Source organism: Epinephelus fuscoguttatus, linkage group LG20, assembly GCF_011397635.1.
Source record: "Epinephelus fuscoguttatus linkage group LG20, E.fuscoguttatus.final_Chr_v1".
NCBI classification, from domain to species: domain Eukaryota; kingdom Metazoa; phylum Chordata; class Actinopteri; order Perciformes; family Serranidae; genus Epinephelus; species Epinephelus fuscoguttatus.
In genome coordinates this window covers 14,816,806-14,832,941 of record NC_064771.1, presented here as the reverse complement: position 1 = coordinate 14,832,941, position 16,136 = coordinate 14,816,806, and the positions used below count along the sequence as shown (strand labels likewise).

At 39.5% G+C, this 16,136-nt stretch overlaps 1 protein-coding gene across 1 annotated transcript; it reads left to right on the top strand.

Annotated features, from left to right (window-relative positions):
* Positions 1–527: 527 nt before the first annotated feature.
* Positions 528–6,218, top strand: tmem130 (transmembrane protein 130). Its single transcript, XM_049564353.1, has 8 exons — positions 528–535; positions 621–703; positions 782–953; positions 1,040–1,185; positions 3,004–3,088; positions 3,319–3,521; positions 5,443–5,549; positions 6,078–6,218. Exons 1-8 carry the CDS (start codon positions 528–530, stop codon positions 6,216–6,218), a joined length of 945 nt encoding a protein of 314 aa, XP_049420310.1.
* Positions 6,219–16,136: the final 9,918 nt, after the last annotated feature.

The following is a 16,136-nucleotide window of genomic DNA, read 5'->3' as shown; positions in this document are numbered from 1 at the left end:
CCTGGCTCCTGGGCCTATGCCTGGTAGGCCCATTCAGTAATCCATCCATGGTTTCTGATGTGCATATTTATCTGTTATCAGTCAGGTAACTTCATCTAAACATAATTTAGGAATACTACCAGTAACCAGCCACTTTGAATAACCTGCCTTTTGGGTAGTTCTTGAGTTGTTAGCACCACCATGTGGACATCAATATCACCTCTACCTTCCTTAGCAAAATTTGGAACTAGACATCCTTTCTGTTTAAAAAATAAAACAGAAATACTCACCACATCTAGGACAGATGCTCCACATCACTAACATATGTGACCCGTGGCAGAGCCTCCTACTCAAAAGCTGATTGTTGTAGCAAAGCCACATGATTGAAACGCATGGTGACAATTTCAAGCCTGTACAGCTCTCATCTGCATGCTCTGAATCTCAGAGGCAGTCAGAGGGAGCCACACATCCCCCACATGACTAACCACTCTGCTCCCAGGATTAACTTTATTTCTACTTGAGGCCCTCCTGTGAGAGGACCTGCAGATATGGACAGGTAGGCAAAAATCTAACATCTATTACATTTAAGTTAAATGGCATTTCTTGATCCCTTATTTAATCTGTGGGATGTATGCTTACAGAGGAAATGTCACATGGATCTTGATGTTCCTTCTCCTGGTCATCCTGGGTGTGGCCGAGACAACAGACCCTTTGACAGAATTAGGTAGGTCGTCCAACATTCCTCATTTACACTTTTCTTACATGCATCATTGCTTCATAACCATTTCTTTCTTTCAAACAGAAAATATCGCTGGGAAGTTGGTTTTCTATCAGATGGAAGGAAATGCCACGTATGTGCGGGACACAGGAGAACTGGCTTCAGATGTTCCCACTGAGACCATGTTTCAACTCTTTGATCCCCAGAAGGATTTCAGCAAGGCAAAGTTCACCTATACGTGGGACTTAGGGAATGGGTATGAGAACTTTGCATGTTTGAAATATAAACAAAGGTTCAGGATGCTTTCCTTTATCATTTCATACTTTTTTTTTTTTGACGCAGAGAGGTGATCCATGGGACTGAGCCAGTTGTCCGCTATCATTACTCAGCATCAGGGAACTACACACTGCGGCTTAAAGTAGGAGTGAATGTGACCAAATCTGCACCTCCAATCACTGACGTCTACTCCACGGATGTCCAAGTGCTCGGTTTGTAGTTTTATATTTTAGTTTTTTTTTTTTTTATTTTAAATTTTAAATTTTCATTTAGCCTTACAATTTACAATGTCAAAATGAACATGACGAGGCCCCAAAGTATGGTGTCAGTCAAATGTTACACCTTCAGTAGGGGAGAACGGGGTCAGTTGGAACAGTAGTACAGTTGGGACAATGCTTTTTTAGCAAGTTAGACAGCAACTGTACCATTTGCCATGGTCATACTAGCCACGCCCTCTTCACTTTCAACCTCAAAGTGGAGACCCTCTGACTATGATTGAAGTCTACAATGTGTAATTAAATTTAGGCTCTTTTGTTATTTTTCTTTCACTATACAGTTTAGTTATGCCACACACAAAAATCAAATTATTGGAAAGCTGATTGTCAGACATATCAGTTGATGCTGGTGTCCATGTTAAGTGTGTCTGCTATAACTGGGACAGTTCAGACAGTAACCCGGGGGTGGCTTGGATTGTATATAGTTCCAATCTCATTACAAATCAACAAAAAGTAAACAAAAACAAGACAAAGGCTTTTCCTAATTGGATAAGACCCACTGTGAAGTCACTGAGTGACGCTTTTAATCAATTAAGAGATTTAAACTGATAAGCTGAATTAAAGTAGCGTGTAAACATGCATTAACTTTGTATAGGCCTACATGTCAAGCCCTGAGCATATTCAACTATTTGACTTTTTTTTTAAACTCTCAAGTTGTTGTTATTAATGTTTCTTTTTTTTTTCAAAATAATACAATAGCCAATAGGCTACATGTAGCCTATGGTAACTACATTGAGCTAATAGGTGCCACTAAAAGAAAGACTCAGAGGACAGCCAGATGCCACTAATTTATTAAAATAAAATAATTTTATGATTTTTTTTTTTATCAAATATTTTCTTTTTCTTTAAGAAATGTGTGAATAAATTAGCCTGGTTCCAGACCATAGACCCCGCCCATTCAACTGAGTAGGCTTGCATCTCTGGTCTGGCATACTTTAATGAATTTGCGATTTATCTCGTCCAAACGCTGGACGGACCAATGAACGCGGGGGGTGGGGGCGGGTCTAGCGATTAGCCAATCAGCGCCACGCTGATGTCAAGCTGTACGCTGGTGGGTAACTGGTGAGGATAGCAACAATGGCGACCGCTACAGATCCTACAGACCACATTAACGATGCTATCGAGGTATTTCGCCACTACTTGTGTTAATGGAGAACCAAATTAAGGAAGCTGCTAAACTGGATTTAACAGCGATGCAGCTGGGCGTGCACGACAACAGAGACATTTTAAACGGGCAATGCTCACTTGTTTTCAGCATCCCCGAGGCATGGATACTAATGACGTCAGATTCTGGGTGAGTCGTCGACCTCTACTGATTGGTTAGGGAAAAATCAAATTTCCTCCCCCTTGTAAATCGCCTTCAATGAAAGCCATGTCAGACTGAAGGTTGTGGGAGCTTCAGTCTGACACTCAGGCTATGAATAAATGTAAGGTGTGCAACTTTAGACTTTTTTTTTTTCAATTGAATTTTTTTTTTTTAGGAGAATTTATTCAATAAAATTGTGTCACGTTTGGGTTGAACTTTAAAAAACCTGTCAATACAAAAATGTCCCAACTGACCTCGCTCTCCCCTATCTTAGAAATTAATCCTAGAAAGTCCCTCAAAAGACTAGAGTGCCATCAGATGTACACTGCTATATTAACTGTCAAAATGGATTTATATAAAGGTATGCTATATTTTTTCCAAATAAAATTGAGTCTTAACTAATCCAAGACAGTGACAATTTGATGATAATAACTGTGATTAATTTGTAGATGCCATTAAAAACATCGAGCTGAAGGGGCCGTCAGATTATGAGGTGTCTCAGAACACCACTTTGGCTTTTCATGTTGATGGAAGGTAAGCTGTACTTTTAAATTTTGTGTTTGTTGCAATTAAAGACAGGTTATCCTTTGAATTTGACATATTCAGTGTCAATATCATCTTATCTCTTCACCTCTTTAATATTTAAGAATTTAATTTGAAATTTGACAATTTAATATGCTTGACCAATACAGGTAAAACATTATGACACCTCTCTCCTGTACGTGTGTGTGTGTGTGTGTGTGTGTGTGTGTGTGTGTGTTAAGTCCTCCTTTGTGGGTGTGCTGGCGTTTCCTGCCCGACTGTGTTCCAGACACGACGGGGAGCTGCACGCTGACCAGGCTGTATGGAAACATCCTACGACTGAACCACACCTTCACCTCAACCGGCATTCACTGCTTGGAAATCAACGTCCGCAATGACATCAGCAAGCTGCAGACCTCCTTCAGCCTTTATGTCAGGAGGAGCAGTGAGTGGTGATGCACACAAACACAAATACCTGCAGGCCAAGAGGCTATGAGACAGAGTATTGCTTTCTAAATTATATATTATTCTTAGAATAATATAAAACCTTAAAACTTGAGTGATTTTTTTCATAATCAAACATGGTCTCTATGAGAGTTTAGGAAACTCTGGACTGTATTTGTTCAAGAGTCAAAGTCAAAATGTACAAATCCATTCTGAGAGGATGGGTGGTTTGAATGACAGGTAAAAGAGGCCAAAATTATACTTATTGAACAGGTAAGATAACAGTGAAACCACCGGTCTGCTGTCTGCTGCACTGTCTATATATACTCTAGAACTAAGAGAAGCTGGCGTGTGGTGTCTCGAGGTGTCTCAGATAAAACCTACCATGTGCTGTGTTAGTTCCACAGACAGAGAAAGGACTTTGAAAATGGAGGAATCCAGGCAGAGATTGATCTTACAGCTTAGCACATGTCTGCTGTGTTGAATTGATTCGCTGCTGTTGTGATCCAACTAGAACTGATATTAACCAGCTTTTTGTGTCAGTGTCCTATTTGCTGGTAAGCAGGGACATTTGGAAATTTGGGCTTGGTATTGAAGACTTCTGTTGCTGTGGCATTTTATAGACAGCCACATTATGTGGTATGATTACTTACCATGCTAAACATGGTCATAAATCCATACAGAAAATAAACTGACACTCATGGGCTTTCACTTCCCATCCATGGACTGCATTGCTGTTAGAGCTTCTACTGTGTGGTCCAGATACTGAATGAGACTTTAACATTATTCACATGACTCACTTTAATTCAGATGAGCTCTTTTTCAGATATACTGCACTTTCATACCATGAATGAATGTAAAGCAACTTAAATCCAAAGGTACTAGGTGTCATTTTCAGAAAATCCTTGTTATTAATGACTCTGATGTCCATTACATGAACTGTCGTCAGCATCTTGTTGCTCACACTCTGTAGGTGCGAACAAGCAAACATTAGTCTGCAGAAACATCAATATCATAATATATTCGACATGCTTTGCAGTAGCTTACGTGCCCTATAGGAAGAAACCCAACTCCGGGTCGGTTTTGATCCCCAGAATGGTTTTGGCAAAACCAAACAAAGACTCAAATGGCCTGCTGGTTTCACCGTGGTTTCCCATGACGTTGTCACATTCTAGTTTGTTTTTATGTTCATTTTTTTGTGCTTATGTGGAGTTTATGTTGGAGTCTTTGTGTTGTGGTGGGTGGTGGCTGTTTTTTTTTTACATATGCGGACTCCATTTCTAAGCTATTGTTAGCTAGTGTTGCACACTGATAATGGTGTAGGGGAGCTGAAGAGAAGCAAGGCATTCAGGAGTATAAGTATCACATGCTTCGGATGCCACCAAATCCTACACACTAGACCAGGAGTGCACGTCTCCACACATTTCCTGATACAGATTCTTTTGAAATGAAGCCGCTAACTGACAATATTTAACACAATGTTCAAGATCTTTAAACATGGTCGTAGTAAGTATTCATGTATATCAGAGAACTGTATTCTGGTCAAGGTGGAAAAGCCTCTGAAGCAGAATTTCACATGAAATACACATTGTTTACCTTGCTCCTGAGTCATCTAGTGGGCTGCATTCAACCTTGTTGTGTATGTTTGACACCCCTGCACTAGACCTTTAAGTGATCTGTTGACCTTCTGATACCAATATGAACAGCCTGGGTATTTAAATAGCAACTCTTAAAGCTACTTGATCATTTCCTCCTCAACATGAATATCTCCCTAACTATGATACCCAGTTTCAAATTAAAATACGTCAAAATAAGAAACACATGGAACCACATCAAAATACAAAATGAACTGCATTAAATAAGACATTGTTAAAGTGTTATTTAAAAACAACACACTCATTTTTTTCCTGTGTGAATTGCAGGTAACACCCACATGTTCTTCATCCTGTCATGCGCTGCCATTCTTGTTGCAACCTTCTCCTTTATCACAGTCATCGCCTGCCACCCTCGTCATCACAACAGATCACAGGTATATAGAAGTGAAAGTGTTGCAGCATCTCACAATGCCAGCTTACACTGTAAAAAGCATTGTTCTGTTTTTCAGTGTAACTCTTTATTACCAAGATTTTAAAGTGGAACAAAGTTGTGACTATAAAAGTGATGTGATCAAACTGGGTTTAATGCATATGCACTTAGAAAAACTGGGTCAAGTTTCAGTAAAGCGGTAGTAAAAGTGAAGTGCTTTATCATGTATAGCAGTAAATCATCATGAATGTGTGTTTGTCCCCATTAGCTCTGATAAGTAGAATCTAAATGCTAATAGAGAGCTTCAGTAATTGCATCTGAATGCAGTTTATGACCACAAGGAGGCTGTCTGTGCCCAGAAATACATTATGCCTGAGCAACAAATTGTGTGTGGCACACAGGGAACTTTCAGATAAGTTGTTACTGGACTGACTATCATTCTTCAGACTAAAGATCTGTATATAATATAAAAGCAACTTTAACAGAGTCATATTTTATAACATTTATCTGGACATATGTGATTTTTTTGCAGGTTGTCACTTCCAGTAACGCTTTATTCCTGAAGAAACAAGACTCTGAAGGTCAAAGCAAGATTCTTCTTAACTTTTCCAACCTGGAGAGAGGAGAGAAGGAGCCACTCCTCATGCAGTATGGGTCTCAATACTCCTCTTAACCATCAAACTGCTCCTCTGTCTGCTCTCCATCTGTGTTCCACATTTGCATATCACCTTGTTGTTGATGTACATACCTAAATCTGTGAATGATCAGTGCACAACACTTTTATTTTTAAATGTAAATGAAGTTGTGCTGTTTGTATTTAGGGTCTAATTAGTCACTCATGTTCAGTAAGCTTTCGGTCACATGACCTCTATATTTCAATAAAGTAGGTAATGGTGATGAACTAATGAGTTATGGAGCTTAGGCTGACATTCAAATGTACTCATAATAAATTGATAGCACAACTGCAGGTCATGTTTGAACCATGAGTGTTAATGTAAGCATGCTGTGAATAGATTATACCACTCATTTATTTATGTTTTATTTTATTTTATTTTTTAGGGACGATGCAATTTGATGTTAAACTGATGTGCTGCACTGAGAGTTTATAGCTACTGCCAGTTTTCTCTTGTCTCTTATAGCTGGGTTTTTCCATGTACAGGAAAGTTAAAATATACAGCACATCACACAATACTCATACATACACCAGTACACCTTGATAATTTAACATACAGTTTGCTAAAAATCTAAAAAAGAATTTATTTGATAACAGCTGTCATTTTGATCAGTGACATGGTATTTTACAGTTGCCTTTCACCTAGTTTTTTCTGTTATTGTCTTGTCTTTGGATATACCTGGAAAGAGGCTCTTGGGCTGGACTGTTACTACATTTAAATTTGAGAAAATAGGAATTAGTAAAGCTCTCAAAGCTAAGCGGATTGTATGTTTTTTAGTGTGTGACAGTGATGCCACTGTACAGGCTTTTTGTCCATTATTTCCAGTGCCTGATAAGGATGTTTTATATCAATGTATAAATCTGGTTCTTGCTTTGCTTTGCTTTAAAAAAGAATAAAACATGGTTCCTTTTTTTTTTAGAACCTTTTTTCCCTTGTAGTGCTAAAAAAATAAATAAAATAAAAATGATATAATTAATTTTGCAGCTCAGTTTTGATCTTTGGAAGCCAGAGATGGCACGCTGAAATTCTTACTTCTACAAATTATTGCCATTGTACAAACTGTTTTAGCAGTTCCTGTACAAAATTTCAACCATTTATATTAACAGATGATGATGCAAATGTTACAAAGGATCTCAATCAAACTGCAATTTTGGAAAGTGACTGCCAGGTACATTCCTAAGAACTTCAAAATAGAAAGCAAAATGTTTTTAAGATTTAATTTTTGTTTTTCCGAGACTTTTTTTTAAAGCTGTTTCACCCAAGAGTAATTTTTTTTTAGCTGTGAGCTGCTCCTCTATTTTCTTTATGCATTGCATTGCGGGAGAATACTGTGCATTAAGAGCACACTAAAAATTTGTACATGTTCAGGGCATATTGTCTGCTTTGAGGATACTTCAACAGACTTCATACTAAAAACTTGCTTATATCAAACCCAGTCACCACAGTAAATGTTGTCATTGTGCGTTTCTGCAAGCCAGGGATATGTTCAATTTACCATGTAGGGGACTGTGTTGAAACTTTGTTTGTATATCAGACACAATGGTGGACTCACAAATGCAGACCAAGATGAAATCCAAGGTTCAGGGTGTTTTAATCCAGTCAGGGTCAGTATACAAAAGGCAGCACAGACATAGGTAACCAAATCAACAGGCAAAAAAAAGTCAATCTCACAAGGAATACACACTCAGAAAAACAGCAGAAAGCTCACATGAAGGACAAGACAATCTAGCAGAGAACAAAGGGAAGACACAGACATATATACACTCTGACAGGGGAGATAACGAGACACAGGTGAAAGCTATCAGACAATCAGGGCGGCGGGAAACTTGACAGGACATAGGGAGACAAACAGCAGACTTTCAGTTTCAGTTTTCAATATTATCGTTAAGTTTAGGCACACGAAACACTTGGGTAGGGTTGGGAAAACGTCATGTTTTGGCTTAGAATACTGGTTTTTCGTCGCTACAAATGCTGCTGAAAATGTCCCAACCAATGTCTCTTTAAAAAAGACCCGCTTTTGTCACCACAAACTCCTCTTGATGAAAAACTCATCTCATATACATGTCATCTTAAATCTGTCACTTTAGAAATGTTGGTATGCTACGTATGAAATTACAAATGTAACATATGCATACATACACATTGCCAACATTTTATTTTGGTGATTAGGCTGTTATATCAGTATTTGTCATGGATTTGGGACACAATATAAGACTCTAATGTCATTCTAGCAGCGTGTGACAATCAAACTTGTGGACAAAGATATTTAACTGGAACAGTGAACATTTTAGTTTGCTTGTGGCAACTGGGGAAAAATCAGGGGAACAACAGAGTCATGGATTCATCCTCTGAACAGCATGAATGTCTGTAAAAACTTTCATAAACTTCCATTCAGTAGTTGTTGAAATATTTCAGTCTGGATCACCCCTTTATCACAACACACTTTTCCCAAATGAAGATAATTAAGCCTTACTGGTGTAAACACATCATATTACATATTGCTCTATACATTAGCTGAGTACATGAGATACTTAGCGAGACATCATTTGGCACAAAGTAATATGTGCTAATTATTGACTAAGAAAATATCAGAGTGTTGAGAGAGAAAGAGTTGAATAAAATTTAACTAAAAAGGAGAAAATCCTTGAATCTTTCCAACCGTGCTGACGTTAGTCAGATTATTTTTATACCGCTGAGTACCTTGATGGTGTTTAATGACAGCTCGTCCTCTGTTTGAGATGTCACAACATTATTAATTGTGAGTTGTCTGATGAATGCCAGCTGTCAAAGACGCTGTGGAGAACTGCAGGTGCTTAGATGAATACCTACCACTTCAATCAGACGATCGACCTTGAGCTTAAACACTGCTATGGTTAAAGTGTGCAGCTTTCCACAGTTTTTTAGCAGAAGAACATTTAACGGACCTGGCTTTTAACTCTGTTACATTCACTCACATTTACTGAAGCTCTATTATGCATGAAAATGTGTGGTTGGGCAGTTTCTCAAAAATCATTCATAAAAGAATAAACCTAAAATAAATGCTGCATCTTCAATCACTGGTGGGTAGCTGTCAAAATAAAAATCAGACATGTAGAAGATGAAGATTCACTAAGAGATTTAAAGTTTCTGATGTGGCAGCTTGTTTCTCTGGATTGCTGTTTGGTTTAAAACAAGGTCCTTGGTGCAAGGACAATCTCTTATTACAGCCCAGTTGCCAGAGCAAAGTGTTGGCATTGTACATTTCTGCAAACCATGGATACATTACATTTGTACATTTCATATGCATCCTACCAACATTTCTGAAGTAATGCTGATCTGATTACATAAGCTGACTTTGTCACTGGGAGGTGGAGGGGATGGTGAATGGTGTGACACATAAGCTAGATGACTGCCGAGGTGCAGACCATCGTTTCAGACCAACAATAAAACCGTTGATGGCATTTCCAGCCTTGAGTGTGCCACCAAAACCAGGTATTTTAAGCCAAAACATGATCTTTTCCTAAACATAATAGTGTTTTTGGTGCCTGAACACAACCACACATTAACAGCAGTGTTGTTAAAACATAAAGAAATGTAAAGTTTTAACATATCCACTACTTAATAAAGTACAAATCCATGATTTGCAGAAACGTACAATGGCAACATTTATTCTGGTGGTTTGGCTGTAAATAACCTACATATAAATGCCCAGCTCCCCCAAGCACACCCTAAATGTACAACAGCTTGTGGGCATACCACTAAGCACAACAGGCTTAAAATTTATGAGCATAAATACAAAAAAAAATGTAAATTTAAGGTTTTGCGTGTGTTCCTGGTTTTGTATCAAACACTGACTAGGTGTTAATTTATCAGCTTTATCGGCCTGAGCAAAGCAGCTTAAGCTGATGTGGTGAACATGTTAGCAAATGGTTGCCCATTTACACGTACAGCAGATGCAGAGTAACATAGGCATTCATTCTGAGGCATGTTTGTTGCCATCTGATCAATGTAAGTCCAATAGTCACTCTCCTTTTAGCCCATTTTTGGCCTCCACCAGCTCCTTAAGGAAACGTGTGGCTCCTTAGCTAACTGCCCCACTATGGTTAGGTGCTGGTCAGACAGTGTGCTATAGTTTTATCACAGCTAATTCAGTGAAAACAGCTGCCTGCTGTGGCTAAAAGCAATGCTAAGTTGTGAGAGAACGAAAACATTGGGCCTCATTTATCAATATCTTCTTTAGTTTTTCCTAAATTTCAATAAAAGTCTATGTTATGACAACTAGTTTCATGATGTGTCAGCACAAAATGTGTGTAAGAATGATCTTGAGTGTGTGTAGATTACTGTTCTTAAAACAGGAACAAAGCGAAGAACAAATCCCAAATAAGAATACATTGGTGAACGTCAGAATCTTCTTAGAAACTGTGTAAGTGCATTTTAAGAGAAAATGTTGTTGTAAGAACGGTTGGTGAATGAGGCTGAATGTGAAGGTCTCTAGTCACTGGAAAAAAAGCCTGTAAATTTATTCAAAAGAACATAATTCTCCACTTCATTATATCTATTTTTATTCAATAACTTTCACCTGGGGTGGCACGGTGGTGTGGTGGTTAGCACTCTCGCCTCACAGCAAGAGGGTTGCCGGTTCGATCCCGGGCGTGGGAGCCCTTCTGTGCGGAGTTTGCATGTTCTCCCCGTGTCAGCGTGGGTTCTCTCCGGGCACTCCGGCTTCCTCCCACAGTCCAAAGACATGCAGATTGGGGACTAGGTTAACTCTAGTTAACTCTAAAATTGTCCGTAGATGTGAATGTGAGCGTGAATGGTTGTTTGTCTCTATGTGTCAGCCCTGTGATAGTCTGGCGACCTGTCCAGGGTGTACCCTGGCTCTCGCCCGATGTCAGCTGGGATAGGCTCCAGCCCCCCCGCGACCCTCAAGAGGATGAAGCGGTTAGAAGATGAATGAATGAATGAATGAACTTTCACCTGGTGGTCATGGAAGATTTGTACGCTGTTTTAGGTTCAAAGTGATTTGCTTGTAGTCTTTTCATCGTTTGTACTAAATCATCAACTTTACATCTTGCCACATTATAAATAAACCAACTATTAATCAACCAACCTTGTTTTATTCATTTATTCAGCTTTTACAGTCAGACATAAAACACAGGCTAATAAAGTATGCACAAGTACAGACTGGCCTTGGACATCTTCTTTTCCATCTCCATGTCCATTATTGATTGAATTCAGCTCTGCATAGCCAGATGGAGCCAGAGATTTTTATGTAATTGCTTTTTTTCTTTCTTTCATCCCACATAAAAGGCTACAACATACAGAGCATGCTGTGCCATTGGAAATGACATGTTGTGAAGAGAGGGACAAAGAAGTGTCTAACACTATGGCATGAACATTCAAGCAGCATAAATTGTGTGCCCGCACAAGGCCACCTGAAAAACATCCCTGTGTGAATTATACAAGTTAATCAGACGACTTTGCCCCGAGATCATAGTGTAAAGGCTGCAGCAACAAAACCCTAATCCTGTACATGGAGACTCATATCAGTCCAATGTCACGATTTCTTTGTCTTATATTATCCAGTATTATCCAGCAACCTCAACAACTACAAGTAAAGGTAATTTCAATTTAGCTTCCTTTTCAGTGAGCTTGGCATTTGACCCCTTTCTTAAGCAACATAATTAGGCCACTGTAAGCGTTGTGTTTAGCTACGTCATGAGTAACGTACAGTACAGGTCAAAAGTTTGGACACACCTTCTCATTCAATGCGTTTTCTTTATTTTCATGACTATTTACATTGTAGATTCTCACTGAAGGCATCAAAACTATGAATGAACACATGTGGAGTTATGTACTTAACAAAAAAAGGTGAAATAACTGAAAACATGTTTTATATTCTAGTTTCTTCAAAATAGCCACCCTTTGCTCTAATTACTGCTTTGCACACTCTTGGCATTCTCTCCATGAGCTTCAAGAGGTAGTCACCTGAAATGGTTTCCACTTCACAGGTGTGCCTTATCAGGGTTAATTAGTGGAATTTCTTGCTTTATCAATGGGGTTGGGACCATCAGTTGTGTTGTGCAGAAGTCAGGTTAATACACAGCCGACAGCCCTATTGGACAACTGTTAAAATTCATATTATGGCAAGAACCAATCAGCTAACTAAAGAAAAACGAGTGGCCATCATTACTTTAAGAAATGAAGGTCAGTCAGTCCGGAAAATTGCAAAAACTTTAAATGTGTCCCCAAGTGGAGTTGCAAAAACCATCAAGCGCTACAACGAAACTGGCACACATGAGGACCGACCCAGGAAAGGAAGACCAAGAGTCACCTCTGCTTCTGAGGATAAGTTCATTCGAGTCACCAGCCTCAGAAATCGCAAGTTAACAGCAGCTCAGATCAGTTCTAGCAGCAGACCCATCTCTAGAACAACTGTTAAGAGGAGACTGCGCGAATCAGGCCTTCATGGTCAAATAGCTGCTAGGAAACCACTGCTAAGGAGAGGCAACAAGCAGAAGAGATTTGTTTGGGCCAAGAAACACAAGGAATGGACATTAGACCCGTGGAAATCTGTGCTTTGGTCTGATGAGTCCAAATTTGAGATCTTTGGTTCCAACCGCCGTGTCTTTGTGAGACGCAGAAAAGGTGAACGGATGGATTCCACATGCCTGGTTCCCACTGTGAAGCATGGAGGAGGAGGTGTGATGGTGTGGGGGTGTTTTGCTGGTGACACTGTTGGGGATTTATTCAAAACTGAAGGCACACTGAACCAGCATGGCTACCACAGCATCCTGCAGCGACATGCCATCCCATCCGGTTGGCGTTTAGTTGGACGATCATTTATTTTTCAACAGGACAATGACCCCAAACACACCTCCAGGCTGTGTAAGGGCTATTTGACCAAGAAGGAGAGTGATGGAGTGCTGCGGCAGATGACCTGGCCTCCACAGTCACCGGACCTGAACCCAATCGAGAGGGTTTGGGGTGAGCTGGACCGCAGAGTGAAGGCAAAGGGGCCAACAAGTGCTAAACACCTCTGGGAACTCCTTCAAGACTGCTGGAAAACCATTTCAGGTGACTACCTCTTGAAGCTCATGGAGAGAATGCCAAGAGTGTGCAAAGCAGTAATCAGAGCAAAGGGTGGCTATTTTGAAGAAACTAGAATATAAAACATGTTTTCAGTTATTTCACCTTTTTTTGTTAAGTACATAACTCCACGTGTTCATTCATAGTTTTGATGCCTTCAGTGAGAATCTACAATGTAAATAGTCATGAAAATAAAGAAAACGCATTGAATGAGAAGGTGTGTCCAAACTTTTGGCCTGTACTGTAGGTCCTTTTTTTCTCATTAAATAGTCTCCCGTTTTAAAAAGATATTCAAAAGGAAATTGTTTAATTACTGTATGTATGTTTGGCCACGACAGTATTAGTCTTGCTAATATTATCTTAGCATAGAGAAAATGGAGCCATCAGGTGCTAATGTTAACATTAAGGTCGTGTTTACACCAAAAACAATCTGCTGAAAATGGAATTGTTTCTTATTTTCGTTTTGAAAAAAGTTCTGCGTTCAGATGACAATTGCCGTTCACACGGATCCGCAAAAATACAAAAAACGCTGAAGCATACGTGCCAGGCCAGTAGTCGGCAATTTAAGTGAAGTTAAATTAGTCCCAGAGCGCTAACCTCAATAATATTAAACAAGTAGAATTTGGAATAACAAGTATGCTAACTAATATTATACTCCATGGAAATAACATTAACACCTAACATTACATCCAAATTGTGATGGGGTTCGCTTAAAGCTACCCTTACCTTTCCTGTATTTCACACAGCACTTAAAAAATTTGAACATCCACAACTCCACCTCCCTCCAAAGGCCTACTCCCCCCTCCTCCATTACGTCCTCATTACATCTATGATAAACGTAGGCGTTGGCAAGGTAATGTTAGATACACGGAAGAGGAGAGCCAGTGTAACGTTACAACCAAGACTGTCAAACGCAATCCCAGAGTTTTCAAACTCCACCAGAGTCAGTGATGACTTATGAGTTTCAGAATAAGGTTACAGTGCTGTTAGATAGTAGCGTTAACATTACTAGTAAGTGGAAATGCAAAGAAAGATAACGTTAATGTTTCAGAGGCTACGCTACAGTAGGCTAACGTTAGCCATTAGCAACTGGATGCTGTGTTGTCATATAATGTTATATGTTATATTAGAAGCAAACAAAACATAACATTACCTGTCCTGCTCAGTCGAACGTAACCCTGGAGTTTTGAAACTTATCCGGGGTCAGTGATGACTGATGAGTTTTATGATATGACGTAAACGCTAACGTTAGATAGTACTGGTGACTGGCAACAAACAAGGAATAATACAGAGGCTCAGGCATTGGTCTGAGTTTTCGTAGAACCATATGAGAATGGAATAATTATGAGTTTTTATCTCTGGTGGAATTCACTTACATTTTAGTGTGCCATCAGCTTATTAATAGGATTTTAACCTAAACAAAGAAAAGCGTAAAATTTCCAGCTCAACCTTCTTTGGCTAATTAACAGTCTCAGACTTGACATAAAGTCATACAAGGTTATCATTACACTACGCTAACTAAGGCGTGTGGACAGTCAAAAAGTTAGCAGTCTGGAGTACACCATGTCAAGCATGTACCATTAAGGCTGACTCCTTACTGCAGGGGCCTTGGGTTCAAGTTCAGCCCACGGCCCTTTGCTGCAGGTCCCCCCCTGTCTCTCCCCTTTTGTATTTGTCCCTGTCTTTTAATAAAGCATGAAAAATAGTAAAACATATCTGAAAAAATTGGCATTCATGTGCGTGAGTCACACAAATTACCTATCTTGCATTCAAAATGATGATGTTTTGCTAAAAGGTGACGAGTTTGCACTCCTAATTAGTGGCAGCCCAAGAAATTTTTCATGAGGGTGGCCAGATGGGCCACTGAAAGTCTCTGGTTGGCACACATAAACCAAAAGCTGCAACTGAATTTCAGGAATTTAATTAAGCTGTTGAAGTATGTAGCCATCATTTCAGGGTGTTGCAACGTTGCGATCACAGCGGTTAATGCAAATTCAGCCAGTCACCATGAATTCTAAAGAACCTGCAATTTTGTTCAGTCACCACAATTTTACTGCAAATCTGACTATTTAAATGGATAATCTTTCATAGCACAGCAGCAAATGCACCAGGGGGGGCATTGGGACGCCACTGCTTTTGATTATCCCAAGACAAAGAGATGCATTTGACAGACATGGACCCACAACCTTCACTGCACATTTTATCTAATTGCTTGTTCAGTTTTGCTCAGATTCAGCAGCCCATATTGCGTTTAATGAGCTGCTTAAAGTATTTTATTTGGCTGGATTTTATTAGAGCTTATATATCCTTTAACAAACATGTAGTTTCAGCCCTACTTGAGGAGTTGTCAGAGCACTATGTGGTTGAAAAGAGCTGCCTTGTCAATGTGACGCCACCCCGACCTTTCAACCTCTCTCATCTGTTAAGTGTCGCTAATGCCACCCAGGACACCTGTTGTTGTTGTCTTGACCCAAGCCTTGAGCCTAAAGATCCCGCTCAGCCTGTGTAATTAACTCATGTCACTCCTGTGTCACCTCACCAGCTTAACCGATACTGCTGACATGAGGCAATGTGGTTTTAAACTGATGTAGATTTCCCACTAAACATGAACAATCACACATTAAGCGAATAATCAAACACCAGTTTTATGTAAATTGGACTACAGAAATCACTGATTAGCAGGAAACGACAGATAAAACACAGACATTTGCAAATTTATTTTGCAGCAGCATTTTTCTTTATTTTCCACATTTTCATTCGTTGGCAAAGCAAATGATTTTCAACACTTGGAAAACATGAAATGGCACTTTATTCTCCATACAAAGGCCACAAGACAAGACAGAGAATGC

Bases quoted from the DNA above. Each gene is read 5' to 3' on its own strand.
- tmem130 (XM_049564353.1), top strand. The intron at 1,186-3,003 runs GTTTGTAGTTTT...ATTAATTTGTAG, and splicing joins CACGGATGTCCAAGTGCTCG to ATGCCATTAAAAACATCGAG. The intron at 5,550-6,077 runs GTATATAGAAGT...ATTTTTTTGCAG, and splicing joins GTCATCACAACAGATCACAG to GTTGTCACTTCCAGTAACGC.